This window comes from Cheilinus undulatus, linkage group 8 (assembly GCF_018320785.1).
Source record: "Cheilinus undulatus linkage group 8, ASM1832078v1, whole genome shotgun sequence".
Classification (NCBI taxonomy): domain Eukaryota; kingdom Metazoa; phylum Chordata; class Actinopteri; order Labriformes; family Labridae; genus Cheilinus; species Cheilinus undulatus.
In genome coordinates this window covers 41341490-41358531 of record NC_054872.1, presented here as the reverse complement: position 1 = coordinate 41358531, position 17042 = coordinate 41341490, and the positions used below count along the sequence as shown (strand labels likewise).

Here is a 17042-nt window from a genome sequence, read left to right as displayed (position 1 = left end):
TCCAGCCCAAGTGTGGGAAAGCTATGTCTGAGCCACAACAAAGCCAGGTCTCTACCAAGTAGTAGCAGTGATCTAGGACTTCACGTACGTAGTTGATCCTGAGGGGAAGGCATGGCAAACACGTGGTTATGATTTGGCTATCACGTTTTAGCATGCCATGTTCACCAGGTACATACCACACATGGATCTGAAGTAAATACTGTTATCTGGGCCTGGTACTTCAATAACAAAAGTCTCCCAGAAGAGAATTTCCCTCTGATTTAAATGTGTGTGGTTGCTATGGTATGTGGTTGCCAGATAAATGTGCATTCGGCCCAAAAGTCGCTGCTATCAGGGAGGTGTTTATCAACACATGATGAGACAGAGGTGGTCAATAATATGAAGGTTAATGATTATGGTACATGTTTGATCAGGTGTCTTTTTGATTAGTCACGTAGGAATTATTACTAGTTTACAAATTTGTGAATCATCTGAAGAACATGAGGTTTTAAAATGTAACCTTTTAATTGTAAACCTTTAATGCCAAAGTCATTATTCTCTCGAAATTGGATTTTTTTTTTCTGTTATAGGAACTTTGTCAAATTTATGGAAAAACTATAGACTAAACTTGATGTAATGAGTGAAGTTTTTTTTTTTCTAAAATGATTCAATATTTGTCACTAAATAAAGAAAACCCAGATAAAAAGTGCAGCCATTTTTATTTACATTATATACACGTTACAATGATTACATTCAAAAATATATGGCTTTATGTAGAAAAAAGCAAAAACTCACAACTTTAACATCATGTACATTCTTCTGGTACACAGGGTTTCTATTTACAGGATATTGAACTTAATATGATCTGAATCTGATAATAACTAAACACATTTTGATAATCCTAATAAGAACAGGGAACAAGAGTTTAGATTGAAATTCAGTTTGGAAGAAAATGAAAAACTGCGGTTGCAAAATTTTGTTTTGGCAAACAAAACTGTTTGGCAGAAAGACAAATCAGACAATTAATTGTCACAATATCAAACCACTTTTTTTTTAACATTGTTTTACAGCGTTCCTGTTACTTTGAATGACTGAACAGTACAGTTAAAAGCTTTTAAAGAACGTTTCTTTAGCAAATTGTTCACGATAAGACTTAGACAAAGCCTTTGGCTGGCACAGAAAGCTCAAGTGCCTTAAGTGATGTCACTTGAGTCACAATGAAAGTAAAACAATCTTGATGAGGGCAGTTAAAAGCTGATTTCACATGAGAATTTCAGGAGGACTTCCCCTGAAATCCTTTTTGGTTGTTCACACCTCGCAGTGGGAGACTGTTTCTGGTGGGAAGGTTGGGACAGTCTGTACGTAATAAAGAAAAAACCATGCTGAGTCTTTATCTCATTGCTAAGTGTAGTTATACACAATCACAATATCTACAGAAGAGCAGAGAGCTTACAGCAAAGAGAAAACATAATGGAGCAGGTTAATTATGTGCAAAGACATTGTTGTTGTAGCATTAAATAAGTGTTGTCACTCCCACCCACTTTCTTGATGTGAATTCTCATGAACATTTCCTGCCGTGGAAATATACCGTCCGGCTGCAGGAAAGAAAATTTGTCTGTTTACCTTCACCCTGAAAAATCCAGGAAATTCTAGTTTTGAGCTTAGTGCATCTGCCAAAATGGCTGCAGAGAAATAAGTGTTCTTTCTAGTGGCTCTAGATTTACTTATGCGACTAGCACAACACAAACAAGCTCTGACTTTACTTTTGGCAGACTTGCATTGTGGGTGTTGGAACCAAGACGAGGGTTTTATTTGTTCTGCGTTTTATATCTGCCTGACTAAACTCTGTTATGATTTACATGCATGTAATACCAACATAAAAACCAGATAGAGCCTTGACTTGGTGTGCATAAAACCAAAGGCTGTGAATGAACACAATCAGTAACTGACTGAATCAACATTTATGAGTTTGATTAAAGTTTACGTTTTAATACATGTCGGATATAAAAGAGAGTGGTTGTATGGATTATTGGAATCCTCGTCCTGGTTGTAAATAAACCAATCAACATCTGACCTGATGGCACACATGGTCACTGATTTACTGCTTCATGCAGAATGAATGATGGGTAATGTTTTCACCAAGTTTAGACTAAGAAGAAGAATGCTTGAGTTAGAAATATATATATAGAATATGGACAAAAGTGATTAGCCACACCTGTTAATTACTGAATTCTGTATATTGTATAAAATCAAGAGCCTAGCCATGCAGTCTCCATTTGCAAACATTTGTGACACAAAAAATGTGTTCAGAAGAACTCTGTCACTTCAAGCGTGGTTTGTGATGGACGCCACCTTTGTAATAAGATGGTTTGTGAAATTTCCTCCCTGTTGGATATTACAGTCAACTGTGAGTGATATTATTAGAAAGTGGAAGCATTTAGGAACAACAGCAACTCAGCCATAAAGCGGAAGACCATGTAAAATCAAGCTGGTTCAACTATTAATAAGGTGCATATTGCGTAAACACTGCTGATTCCATAGCTGAAGAGTTCTCAACTTCCAATGGCATAAGAGGTCACATATTTTACCTTTTTACGACAAGTCTATATCATTCTCAGTGGTCCCCAAAACATGCCTGTGAAGTTTGTTGCTGAAAAAAACACTCCAGTAATGGATTTTTTCATGTCTAAAAACACCTCAATTTCAGCCCTGCTCAAAATGAGCAGTTTCTGTGGCCTTAAATGATAATGAGCTCTCTGTCTCTGCCCATGACCCCGCCCCTCTCAGGAAATGGATGTGGCTCTCCTCTCAGCTGCCAGCTGAGGACCTTCAAGTGGGGAGGGCCAACCAAACCTGGGGGCGGTGCTTTATCCCCACTTGGAGGTCCTTTGGAGAGGTTACTCCCCAAATGACATCATGAGGGAAAATCTGAAAACGGCTTGTTTCAGCACACATTTTCTGAAAGGTGGAGAAAGAGAGGTGGGGAGGGAGTGGATTTTTCTGATTCTTGGGGGGATTGTGGACAGGCCAGGGGCACATATTTTTGCTAGAAAAGCCTGAAAAAATGTGTTTTGCATAATATGTGACCTTTAATGTAATTGAAAAAAAAGGGTGCAGTGGGAGCTTCATGGAATGTGTGTCCATGGCCGATCAGCTGCATCACCAAGTCCAAAGCCAAGTGTCAAATGGAGCGGTGTAAAACACAGTGACATTGGACTGTGGAGCAGTGGCAACATGTACTGTGGAGTAACGAATCATACTTCTCTGGCAGTCAGATGAGTGAGTCTGGGTTTGACAGATGCCGCATTACCTGCCTGACTGCATTGTGTCCACAGTGAGGTTTGGTGGAGGAGGGATAATGGTATGGGGCTGTTTTTAAGGCTTTGGGTAGGTCCCTTATCTCCATCTCAATGCTTCAGCATACCAAGACATTTTGGACAATGCTATGCTTCCAACTTTGTGGCAACAGTTTGGAGAGGCCCTTTTCTGTTCCAACATGACTGTGACCGATTACTTTGGTCCATATAGAGTATATTATCATGAAGCATGTTTTTTGTTTTGATTTTTGGATGGACAGCATTTAAAGAATCCAGGCTAAAGCTGTATAGTGGTAAAATGGTTGCTGTTTTGTAAACCAGCTCTTTAAATAGCTGAAAAGTAGCTCTAGGACACTATGTAGACATTCATACTGCTGCCATGTTATGTTGTTTATCTCCAAGAGTAATCATACTTCATTTTTAAAACATGACCTAAGCCTTATCCATTAGTTACCAAAATGTTTTTGATCTTTGGTCACACAAACCCTGTAACAATATGACCATCTTAAAATAGGGCTGTTCTATGTAACAATAAAGATAATATATTTATTTCTATATTTACAACGGAAAATCCTTCGTAAACATTATATAACTAAACAACATATTTTGAGTATATATTTGGTTCATCTGTTGCTCTAGGTGAAAAAACGTAACTTTCTATTTTCTTTTTTACTCAGATATTAGCGAAGGATATCTGCCGTTCACTTCTCTAACTTCCTATGACCTTTATGTCTATTCTTTTTGAGGTTCAGATGGTTTTGTAAATCCAGCAGTGATGATTTCATCCTAAACTGCACATAGAAAGTCTTAACAGGCCTTAATTCAGCCATGAAGAAAATTCAAACCCAAAGTCTGAATTACACTGTCTACAATAAAAATAGAGGAAAATTCAATTTTTCAAAAGGGTCTATTAGACACGCAAATTCTAAGCCAGCCAAATGTGTGGAAAACTTAATCAAGAGCCTGTTTAGATGAGTTCAAACACTTAAGAATTCCTTGGTTGCTGCTTTCAGCCGTTAAGTCTTTTGGCTCATCCGTCCCATGGGAGTTTGATGAGCTGAGGCCCTGCTGGCTTTGCCACAGTCCAGCTTTCCTCCTGCAGTCTGCTGGCTCCTCTGTCTGGATGACACGTCTGTCCTGGTGCAGTGAGTACCACTTCAGCCCACAGGGGGGCAGTGTCGAGTCAAAGGGGGACCTCCACAGTAAGCCTCGTCTAAAGATCCGATGGTCAGAGAGGAGCATCAAGTTTGCTCTTTCTTAGCAAGTGCAGTCCTAAAATCATCTCCAAAGTGATAAAAAGGAGCAGGGGGAGGAGAAGGAGTTTCTCTACTACTGTGACTGTCACTGTGGACTTCTCCTCAGGGAGGGAGAGGGGGGTCGGCGGAGTGGTGGCAGGTCGTAGTGTCCTGGGATGTGACTGTTCACTGGGAGGTCGTAGTGGCTCTGGGGATCCTCATGTGTGGCGTGACCGAGGGAACTCTGACGCTCTGGAGGAGAGGAGAAAATGAAATAGTATGCTTCAGCCACTGGTCTTTCTTTTTTCAAATTCAGAGTTAAACACAAGCAAGTCCCTCAGCACATCAATGCATGCATTGATACAGATCTTACAAAATCAATATGGCTGCAAATGCTGTGATGGCAAGTATACAATTCAGATCTCCTATGCTACAGTTTAGAAAAAGCAACAGAACAAACAGAACTATAGATCCTTCATGGACATGTAAGCTAAAGGTAATGTTACTTTGCTTCTGTTTATTTTTTCATGCACCTGTGATCACCAATTCTTTTTTATTAGTTCTCTCTTTCATTTTTTATTTTGCATGTTCTAAATAAACCACAGCTGAACTAAACTAAACTAAACTAATCCTAACCTAACCAAACTGAAAATGACTTAACTTGTCTTAACTTGACTTTACTTAAGTAAAAATAAATAAATAAATCAATTAAATACACTAAACTAAATTAAACTACTAGACTAAACTAACCTAAACTAACTTTGCCCAAACCAAACCGAACTCAGCATTACTTTACTGAACTTAACTGAATAAAATTAATCTATCTAAACTAAACTGGACTGAATTAGACTAACAAAACTACACCAATCCAAACCTAAACTAACTTAACTTAAATAAACATATCCTAACCAAACTGAACTAAACTAACCAACTAAACCAAGCCTGAGTTAACTTAGCTTAACTCAACTTAACTTACTTACCTTATCTAAACATTGCTAAATTTTACTTAACTAAACATTAATACATTTAACTAAACATTACTAAATTTAACTAAACTTTACAAAATGTAACCAAACTTTACTAAATTTAACAAACTAAACTTTATTTTACTTAACTAAATATTAATAAATTTAACCAAACATTACAAAATTTAACTAAACTAAACTAAATTTAACTAAACTTTACTAAATTTAACAAACTAAACTTAATTTCACCTAACTAAACTTAACTAAACTGAATTTAACTTAACTAAACTTTACTAAATTTACTGAATTAAAATAAACTGCACTTAATTTAACATAACCTAACTTAATGAAACTGGTCACCAAGCAGAGATTTATCGACTGCTAGCTCAACAGCAAAGATAAGAAATTATTTTGGGTTTCTTCAAACACCAGCAGAAAGTCAGGAGATGGAAATGAGTCATGCAATAAACAAGATATGCAAAAAAAAAAAAAGGTAAAATACTGCAGAAACACAGCCAACCTCCAGCTACACATGACAAGGCACAAGGCTAATTTGCCCCTTAGCAACCACAGCAAGGCTTACTACAACAGTTTGGTTTGAGCCATTCAAATCACCACTGAATGATGCAATAAGTCTAAATTTCCCTCAACTTCTAAACGGGATCAAAAGATCACAAACGTACTTGTGCTGTACTTGTGTCTGTACAGTGTAGGAACTTAATTCAAGTGTTTAAAGTTGTAGGATCCTTAACAGCTTTTGCTGTTATCCTCTACAACAATGATCATCAACCGGAGGCCCAGGCCCCCAGTGGCTTCCCATCCAGCCCCCAGAGGATAGTTAAATTTAGAAAATTTGAGAAGGAAAAAATATGGCATGCTATTGCTTAACTTTTTTCATAAATTTTACATAAACCCTTCAACTTAGTGATTTTCAAATAAGAAGGTATAGTATTTCTGTAATTTGGCATGGAAAAAAAAATACTTACCATTCCTATAATTCCTGTTTTGATTAAAGCTGCGTTTTTAAGGCTCTTTTTTTGATTGAGAGTGCAATTTTCCTTTCTGAGTATCTACACAGAAGATCTGTTTCCTACATGTGTATTTGACCAATCACGAGACAGCTTATTGGCATCAAATTCAGTGATAGAAATCAAGAGGGCTTCAGGAATATTTAGCAAAAATATCTCAATCGCCCCCTTGTAGCTCGCTTCAGTATAGGTGATAAGTATAAAAGAGGTGATATTGCCTCACTGTTAAAATTTAAAAGTTTCATTCATTTCAAAAGAAATAATATTTTACAAGAAAATGTAAGAGACTCAAATATTGATTTTAGTTTAGATTATTTCAATGTCTGGCCCCCACAGCGTCTGTCAAGAAAAAGCTGGCCCTTGTGTGAATGGAGTTGATGACCCCTGCTCTGCAATAAAGAACAACTAACTGGTAAATTCTGTCTTTGTTTATTATCCAAATTCAAAGTGTATTGCGATATGTATGGTATCGTGAGGGTGTGAGAAATACTCTGCTCTATAAATCTGATGGTCTATTGAAATAGTAAAAATAAAGTGGTAGTATCTGTAGAGTCTCTTACCTCTGCGTAAAGTGGCTGTGTGGAATGGTGGCGGGCTGATCTCCGTGTACGCTCGCTCTCTCGGCACAGCTGACTTCATCTCCATGTAGCTGCTCTCCGGGGGGCAGAAGGGCAGGCCAGGCAGGTCTTTGATGGTGGCGTAGGGATTCTCACTGTTCAGAGAGCTGCTGCTTACTGCAACTGTGTCCTTCAGCTCTGCTAACACAGGACACAATGAGAGAGGAGTTAAAAACATACCTTTGGTACATGTGGAGCCAGAGCGCTGCAGGTGTAATGGTTAAAGAATAAATCTAGTATGGGCTATGACTTTTTAGCAGTTTCCAGGACTTTTTCCAAAGAGTTTTTCACATTTTTTATGAGCCATGAGTCGAACTAGGGAAGTTTAAGACCTTTTTTTTCATGGACTGTGAAGGTTCAAAGAAAACTGAACGCACAATGAAAGCTCATGCAACACCATTGGCCTATATCATTTTAATGACACCCAAGTGTTTGAAGGACTTTTTCATTTGGCTGGTTTGGAAGGTTATATTTTAGAAAACAGAAGTTATCTGTCAATCATGTTATTTTAGATAAATGGAATATTTACTCTGAAGAGTGCATATTAGCTATAATTCACACTTTTTATGACTCTCTTCAGTTGTAACTTTTCCTCTGAATCTAGAACCAATTCGTAAATTATGCCCTGGCCAAATATGAGACCTCAAAATTTTGTGGGGCTGACCTAACCTTCATACCACCATACCTTGACCAACCAGGTATTTACTTCCTTTTCATTTCATAAAGACAGAATTTAAATCCTAACACTGTGTTTCAGAGACATTAATGTCAAGTACAATTTAAGAGCCACTACCATTTATTTTGATATGATCAGGCACCTGCAAAGTCACCAAAATTTCATGGCGTGATGATAGCCAGGAATACTGATTAACCAGTGACTGGACTTCCCAGACACAGGTGTCTTTATACTACAATCACTTCAGACACATTCATTGAACTCAGGTGATCCTCATTTCACTGATTGTGAGACTACCAGCACCAACTGGCTCTATCTCTGCTAAATGAGGTCAGTCATTTTAAAGGGGCTGAGAATTTATGCAATCACTATTTTACATTATACACTTTTATTTAACTGACATGATTTTGTAGAAGTCAGTTTTTTACTTTGACATTAAAGAGTTTATAAAAAAAATTATATAGGCCATGATATTTTTTATAAAATCAATAAAAAAGTAAAACATCCAAGGAGGTGAATACTTTTTATCGGCACTGTAAACATGTAATCAAGTGGCTAACCTTGTTAATGTATTTCTAATAATCCTATTTCTCTGTTGTAGATCATAGAGAGCAGGAGAGGTAACGGTGAAAAAAGGCTGAAAAATTACCTTTGTTGTAATATTTTCCGAGGCTGGCACTGTAGCTGTAGCTGCGGTCGATTCCAAAAGCTCCTGTGAACAATAAAAGACAAATTACGGCCAAATAATCAAAGGCAGATAAAGCTGCTGTGGAAACCTGTAAAATCAATACCAGGTGAGTTTGAGCTGGCAGAGAAACCATCAGCTTTTATGAGTACCTTTTTGTTTTTATAGCCTCATATCAAATGCGTTTTGTTGACTACGGTGAATTTCAATCCAAAGAAAATGTGATGGTTGATAAACTTCACCAAAGGTTGTGTCGAAGAAGTTTTTCAAAGATTCTTCCTCAGCTGTAACGGCACGTCGCTGCTCGGACTTCCTTATGGTTTACACTGCTTCTGTGGTTTAACACTTTTATACATGTAGACAATTTTACAATCAAGCCACTCATAGCTGACATTTTCACCAAGTTTCTCTAGGTGATTGTTTTATTTCCAAACACTGAAGGCCAACTGGATATTTTCCTTTAAACTCTTGATTCAGAACCAAAAAGTGGGTCACAAAGCCTTTTTCAGTGGGTTGCAGATGTGTGCCTTGCAAGGAGATGTTGCTTAAAGGCTATGATGTGCTTTTATTTTGAAAGATATGTCTCTACTTTTTGACCCATCTTCTGTTCCATCTCAAGCCCAAATTTTTCCATTTTTCATCAAAAAGGTTATGATTGAAAATATAAGGAACTTTAGTCATGATTAGTCCTTTAGGAAGTTCCTCATCTTATGTTGCTTCCAACAAACACAAGCATTAAATCATTACTTACTATAACCAACACAATATTAGATTAATCAAGGGCTAAAAATTTGGGAAAAATAACTCTTTGGGCTGATTTTTGCCTCATATTGCAAATCAAATATGAATTACTGTATTGAAGGGAGTGGCAATTTTTTATATTATTTTCATAATGCAACAATATGAGCTGCAAAAAAAGACGTAAACTGGTATTTTGGCACAAATTTCAGGTAAAAGAAATATTGCACCTTCTGCTTTGAAAGTTGCAACAGGCCATATTGCGATTTAATCTAATTGGCAAATTATTGCCCTGCCCTATTTAGGATTAAAGAAATGAGCTTGATCCTTTTACCTTCCTCACAGCTGAAGTTTGTCGTTATTTAATTAAGTGAAATTTACAGTACTGCATCTTAGATGTAAATCAAACCTGAGTCTTTGCGGGGCTCATGGTGTTTCCAGTCTGCAGGTAAAGTGGCGTTGCTCTCGACCCCAAACAAGCCCCGCCTCTCTCGCTCCATGTTTTTCACACTGCAGAACAGCTGGTTGTTTGTGTTCTACATGAAAGATTGACAAAGAAAACAGTAAAGCAAACATTAATGCAAAAATGCAATACTCAAAATATGCTTAGGACACAAAGTCACAGCAATCAAATGCAACTTGAAGACTCATACAAACAAGCATTTATGATTTCCTGCAAAAACAAGTCCAGCTGGTGTTAAGTTGAGAAAAACATCCCAGTACTTCTCTCTATTTGTTCTAAAGTGTAAAAACAGTCTGAAGTATGAGGTAACTGAGGTAGCTGAGGTGAGGTTCACCTTGATGGTGCGGTCATGGTTGTTGGGCAGGTGGGGCAGTGGAGGGCGGTTCTGGCTCAGCGTGTGATAGCTGGGGTTGGAGTAGTAGTGGTGGTAACTGTGAGGAACATCTGCAGGCCAAAACAAACACAGAGAATCACATCTGCAGCTATAAAATTACATAAAGGTCAATAAAATGCACCCCAGTGGAAGGCTATTAAAGAAACAAGAGTGAGGTAAAAATACAACCATGTATGACCACGGACATTAACAGAGGTCTAATAATGATGATCATATACTCATTTAAAAAAACATTTATGAGTAGTTTGGGAGAACTGTATCTATCTTTATATGCAGAAAGAAAACAAACAGTACTCTCATAAACTAATGACAAAAGCAACATTATGAATCCAAAAGAGAGATATAGGGCTGCCTTTAAAATACCAGTACTTTGTTATAGTCCTCCTGTGGCAGAAAAAACTTCTATTATATATGTTTTCATTTGAAGTTTAAGGAAGTCATCAAACAGGACACATTTTGCATCATGTCAACATACCTTCAAATAACCTGCTTACTCTGAGCTATCATAAACATCTTCTGTGGTGTACCTGGTACGGCGTATTCAGAGTTGACGGTGCGGGTGGTGGAGAAGGACACAGTCGGTGTGTTGTTCTGTTTGTCCTTCTGCCTGCGGCGGTAGAGCAGCAGCAGAGCCAGCAGCAACACCACCAGGATGACGAGCACCACGATGCCCGCGATGGCTCCCCATGACTCCCTTTCACCAGGAGGAAGAGGAACCATAACACTCCCTGACAGCACGGACGACTCTGTGAAAACAGGAGATGGAAAGTGAAATCAGGTTTCAGGAAAGTTCCACAAACACAGACATAGAAGCCACAGAATATGCTACTGGAATACTGAGTTTCTATTAGGTGCTCAGAAGAAGAAGGCTGAGTTTAAAGTCTGGCAGTCTTGTATCTTGACCTTCTTTGCAGTCGTCTCCTCCGCTCTCACAAACACAGTCTCCAGTAAATCGGTCACAGATGAGGTTGGCAGGACAGGAGCAGGGTTGAGTGCAGAAAGGGCCGAAGCGTCCTGGACTACATGCTGGAAAACACAAAATATACGCGTCACTGCATAAGTCACAAAGAGGAAATACTTAACTATGCAGCGAAGATAAATGATCTTCTAAGGGAAGATATGTCTCTGCAAAAATGGCAACTTGCATTTTATCAAGGCTTATTCAATGTTTAAATTGAGTTTCAATTACTGGCAGAGCTTGCTCTTCTCTTCCTCTTCCTCTCGACTCTCATCCTTCATTTTGATTCATATGTCAGAGTTGCAAAAATCTATGCTACCTCTTCCGAGAAGTTTTTGTTCATAAAACATACTTAGAGCAAAATAGTTGCATTTTAAAGGATGTGTAGGACAAACTAAATGTCACAGTGATAAATTCTAGTGAGTTATTAATACTACAGCACTCTTTCTTGGATATCAGGCCATGATGGATCAGAAGCAGCGACTATTTTTATTGGTTAATGGGATATTTCCTCCACTTCATGCAGATTTCTTGTTGTTAAATTAACTCACGTATTGAACAGTCAGTCGCCGTCCAGCCAGGCAAACATTCACAGTGACCGTCCCGGTGGTCACATGTGGAGTTGTTGGCACAGTTAACACACACCTCAGAGCACTGTTTGCCAAAGTAGCCAGCTGGACACACTGTAAGCACAACACGTCATGCAGAAAACAGTTATTCACAAGGTTATATTAGATATATTTGTAACATTACAGACATTTTTACATGTAAAATCTTTCCTACTTCTAGAATAAGCTCAGAGTTTTTATATATTGTGCCGTTTATGAAGATTAGGTGAATCCAAACCTTGATCGCAGTTATCTCCAGTGTATCCAGGCAGACAGTCACACTCTCCGCTCACATGATGGCAGCGGTATGACTGACCGCAGGATGGGCACGACATGCTGCACTGCTCTCCGTACATACCAGCGCGGCATTCTGGGTAAGAAAGACAGGCAGAGTCAGATACACAACAAATCTGGTGCGATCCAATCCGACACTTTGTGTATTTTATCTGTTAAACTCAACACTCACTGTTTTGACAGGTGACTCCCCAGTAACCTGGACGGCACACGCATGCTCCTGTTTCCCTGACACACGTGTCGCTGTTTGGACAGTGCTTGAAACAGGTCTGGTTACAGTGACGACCCCACAGACCGTCTGAACATGGCTGGTTACAGCGAGGGCCTGGAGAGAGAAAGCAGTGAAGATCCTACTGAAAGTGGAATCTATATCCTTTATTAAAAGAAGTCGTCTAAAAATTCAAATTTTTTTTCAAGTGTTTTTAGATCTCACATTTTACAGAGCTCCTTTTCTGAGCATGACAAGTGCTACTTTTCAATTTGCCGTTTTAAACACTTTCATAAGAATTATAAAAAAACCTTCACTTTAAAGCACTTTATAAAACAGATTTGTAAAGTGCTTCACATACAGGAGAGAATGCTTAAGTTACAGCAGTTACAGACATAGGCAGGCACAAATAGAGGCTGTTTACATTTTAAGTTGACAACCCTTAACCTGGCAAAGTAGATGGATTGGCCAGATCTCATGTCTGTCATAAGACAAATCCATCTTCAAAAGCTCCAATCTGAAACACTTGTGCCAGGTATGAAAATTACCAATGAGTGTAATTTGAGGAGAATGTTAAAAATCAATTTGAAGCCTAGGCTGAGAAGAAATATAGCCAACATTATGGGAAAGCTTGAAATGAAGGGAGAATGAGTAACTCCTAACCTGTAGCTGACTTGCTTTAGCTGGGCTGGACTTATCAGTGATAACAAAGCCAAACTGGCAGACAGGAGAAGACGTCATCACTTACCCATCCAGCCTGGCAGACAGTGGCACTCCCCGCTGGTTGCTTGGCAGCCGTCTGCATGAACACAGTCACACCTCTTCAGGCAGCCTGGCCCAAACGTGCCCATCTGCACATGTGAACAAACGCCAACGGGCACAGAATCGTCAGGGGAATCTCCTCAACGCTCGGCCAGCTTGCTCAGAGTCAGACAGAATACTACACTGGCAGTTTGTGTTTGTACAGACAGCCTGGTGAGCTGGCAGCATAAAGACAGGACAAGCACGCGTCCAAAACCCAGATTAAAGCGTACAGAGGGTGAAGTAAGAGATGAAGTGCTGGACCACACTTCTACAGACTGTCCAGTCACAACTGACATAAATAATGACCACTCTTATGATTTTTTGTATTTGTCTTATCAAGGATTGTTTGTCTACTCAGCAAGACAGAACACAAATATCAAGCATTTATTTTATTTTCTAAAGTTAGTTGTATTTTAAAAAGGGGTCTGTTTTGTTGCTGTGCTGTGGCTTGAGTCCAGGATATTTTCTGTTGTTCTGAGGGGAGATTTGGGAAATCAGTGAATGTTAAAAATTTATATTTTATAAAAGGCTTTAGTATCTTGTAGCTCCCGTTTTGAAAATTTGATGTCTCCATAATGCTTTTTAATTCTTTTGTGAAGCATTATGGAGACATAAATATCTTCAATGAATGATACAGAAACTACCTTAAAAACTTTTTGAACAAAATAAAAGGAGTCTATCAACTAAATTCTCACTTAAGTTTATGTTATGACTGTGATTATAATATTTGTGTGCCAATGCCTGGTGTCCCTTTGCTTTTGGTGAAGTTTTTTTTTTGTTTGTTTTAGATATAAAGGAAAGTTTCCTATTTATTTCAAGTCATTTTATCCTGTTTTCACTACATTATTATTTCAGTCAGGCACACTCTTGTCCTACATTTAAATATTTTATCACAACATGGAGATACAGTTTTATTTGGCAGAGAAGGCTCCACTCAAAAGATGCTCCCTAGGTTAGTCGAGCAGCATGTTTGACTTTCCAGGGAGCGCATGGCTAGAAACCCCCATATAGATAGAAACACTGATGACAACGCATACTGAAAACAATAAGTTTTCAGGATTCAGCAGCAGCATCAGCATTAATGCAAGCAGGGATTAGTGAGAAGTACGTCATATTAATACACCGCTGTGTTGAGAGAAAGAGCTGTGATTGGCTGTAGGAGCTTGGAGGCGATAACTGGGATCAGCTACCCATCAACTGGGCGTATGACTACAGTGTCTGGCATGAACTAACACTAAGCTTCCTTATTTTTGTATATAAATCATCTTTGGCTAAAATGTGAAAAACTAGTCTTTATTGCCACTTGGTATTTGAGAGAATGGGCTGTTTTCATGTTGGGTCTTGACCTCCTTAGATGGGGCAGGGCATGTATGTAGTTATCACAGAACACATGGAAATTGTAATCATGTAACATTTATAAAACAGTTTAGATTTTTCTGTTCATGCAACAGGGATCTGGCTGCAGACTGCAGATCTCAGACACCTTCCACACGGACCACTACTGTGAGGCACTGCCTTTGTCAAGATGTATGTTACATAATTTGCTGGTGTAACAGATTTTCCCCTTTCAGAATATTTTTCTAAACTTACCTTTATTCAAAAACAAAGTTTTAGAAGTACTTACGCAAACAGTGGCACGCTTTAGCCTTGTTGGCTTTAGTTAAGTCTAATATAGTTATGCTAGTAGTTAAGGTAACTACGTGAGCTACATTATGTAGCTACATTAGCTTGAGTTTAGCACATAAGCATTGGGAAATCTTGCTAAAGCTAATGTAGCTATGTTAGCTATGTAGCTAATATAGCTGCAGAGCAAACATCTTAAGCTAAAGCTAAAAGCCTTGTTTATTTTTAGCTTCAGCGTTATTACCTATGTAGCTAACGTAGCTTGGTTAACTACATTAGCTGTGTTTGAGTGTTTTTATGGAGGTAAAGTTTTCTTTCCAGTAAACTGACTATTAATTTGGTGTTGTCAAATGGTAATTAGGTTTTACAGGTCAGATTTTAAACCTTTACCTTTAGATATCCTAACCCCTGCCTTATACCTCACGGGAAGTTTAATCCACTTTTATTCTGAAAGTTTTAGTGTGTATTTCTGTCTTGACTGAGGCAGCGTCTCATAGTAGTGGTCTGCAAGAGTAGAAGTCTGCAAGATGTGGTCTGCAACCAGACTGTCTTGGGTTCATGCCAAATAAAGGATGGGAGTTAAAAATGTTAAATGAAATTAGTGAGTTTTTGTAATCACTTATGCTTAATTAGGATGGTGATATTAATGCAGTGATACTGTATTTAAATTTTGCTTTTATTGTGTTATTAGCTGGAATTAACTCGATTAAGAGGCATTGTAAGAATTAAAGAATTTCAGTACTGTCAGTGGTAATGCTGCTGTTTACTGTAGCTGTCCAGTGTGTATTTATGTAAATGACTTACTGTGGATAATTCCATCTTGTTTAAATCCTGTATTTTTACACTGATTTTCCTTATCTATTTGTTCTCTTCTTTACCCCTCCATGACCAAATAAATCAAGATATAAAGCTTTATAGAAGGGCATTTACCGGACATGGTTGATCACAGTGTGCCCCCTGCCAGCCTGCTGTGCACGTGCAGGATCCATCTGCAGGATTACATTTTGCTCCATTGGCACAGTGGCAGGTGGCGTTGCATCCTGGACCCCAGGTTCCCTCAGAGCAGCGGAGGGAGCAGTCCGGCCCCCGCCAGCCTGCAGGCACAGGAGGAACTGTCAGCCATGTTTGTTTTTTGACATAAAGTTAAATCAGTAATTTTGGTACAGTTGTGCATCTACCAGTCTCTAAAAGTGTGAATTAACTGAATGTTTCCTGTATAAAGTGCATTTTTACCCTCTTTACAGAAACAGGTCCCATCCACAGGAGAGCAGTCAACAAAGTTTTTGCAGGAGCACTCCAGAGAGCAGTTCTTTCCATAGGTGCCACTTTTACATGAATTCTCACAGTGAACCCCCTGCAATCAAAAATAAAAACAGACTCAAACAGAGGCAGGTAACTACAGCCATATAGAGGTACAAAAGACCCATTAAGCTGATAGATTACTCATGCACTGATCATAACTCAATCACATAAATCTGCAGCACTCACCTTAAACCCAGGTGTACACTTGCACTGGCCGGTGGCGCTATCACACACCCCTCCATTCACACACAAACACGGCTCCAGGCAACCTTGACCGTAGAAACCGTGAGCACAGGTCTCATTACAGAAGAGCCCTGCCCACCCAGGCTGGCAGGTACACTCTCCTTTCATTGGGTGGCAGCTAGAGAGTAAAAGTAGAGGTGAATATGATTAAAGGGTTAAAAACAAACAATGGAACATGAGCATTTTTTGCTTTATGTGCTTTGTGCAGTGGTGCACTCAGAGGGTGGGAAGAGGGGGCGATTGCACCACCAATTCCCTAATGTTTATAAAAAAAAATGCAGTGCAGTGACAGGGCTTCTTGGATGCCCCTATGGTGGATAAAACAAACTCTTTAGGGGGCCCCACCTGGATAAGGGGCACTTGTAATGCCCTTCAAGTCAAGATAAAGACAGACAAAATAAGCTGAATTGCCCTCACAGATTGTTCTCTCAGAGGAAGATTTATGACAAAGTGCCCTCCAGAGAGGACCCTCTAAATGGACAAAATATGATAAAATGCCCTGCCTGGTGCTCTCACAGGGGACAAAATCTGATAGAGGACACCTATACAGCAGTGAAGAAAATTCAATAAAGTGCCATTAGCTCTTTAGTATAAACCTGATTTTCCCTTCCATGCTATCCACTGTATTTTTTTGTGAAATTAATGATTAAAGAGTTAATAATTCCTCATTTGTTTTATTAGAGATGTGTAAAATCACATACCAACTACAAAAATGTTTGATCTTTACTAGTGTTTCTAGCTATTTTACAGTAAATGCCTAATATCCTCTTGTGTACTAGTGCCTTTCTGCATACAGCTAGCTTCTTATTTATTATTTTTGCCCCTGCCTAAACATCCTGAAGCTACCACTCCCTGTGAGTCAATTTAAGAAATTATGGAACAAAACAGAATCTGATAAAAAAAAA

At 38.7% G+C, this 17042-nt stretch overlaps 1 protein-coding gene across 4 annotated transcripts in view; it reads right to left on the bottom strand.

The window, feature by feature from the left end:
• Window positions 1-681: 681 nt before the first annotated feature.
• The window catches only part of pear1 (platelet endothelial aggregation receptor 1), a 93106-nt gene continuing 76745 nt past the window's right edge, over window positions 682-17042 (bottom strand). For 3 of the 4 annotated variants that reach the window (XM_041792959.1, XM_041792960.1, XM_041792961.1), the window contains exons 10-23: window positions 16081-16255; window positions 15826-15946; window positions 15523-15686; window positions 12914-13016; window positions 12130-12282; window positions 11902-12033; window positions 11607-11738; window positions 11001-11123; window positions 10625-10843; window positions 10038-10147; window positions 9650-9776; window positions 8467-8529; window positions 7085-7282; window positions 682-4783 (exon numbers count right to left, since the gene is read on the bottom strand). In XM_041792959.1, coding sequence (XP_041648893.1) covers window positions 4638-4783; window positions 7085-7282; window positions 8467-8529; window positions 9650-9776; window positions 10038-10147; window positions 10625-10843; window positions 11001-11123; window positions 11607-11738; window positions 11902-12033; window positions 12130-12282; window positions 12914-13016; window positions 15523-15686; window positions 15826-15946; window positions 16081-16255 — 1966 coding nt within the window. In that variant the 3' untranslated portion in view covers window positions 682-4637. The remainder of the gene's footprint in view (window positions 4784-7084; window positions 7283-8466; window positions 8530-9649; window positions 9777-10037; window positions 10148-10624; window positions 10844-11000; window positions 11124-11606; window positions 11739-11901; window positions 12034-12129; window positions 12283-12913; window positions 13017-15522; window positions 15687-15825; window positions 15947-16080; window positions 16256-17042) is intronic. The other variant, XM_041792962.1, reaches the window with a different exon arrangement.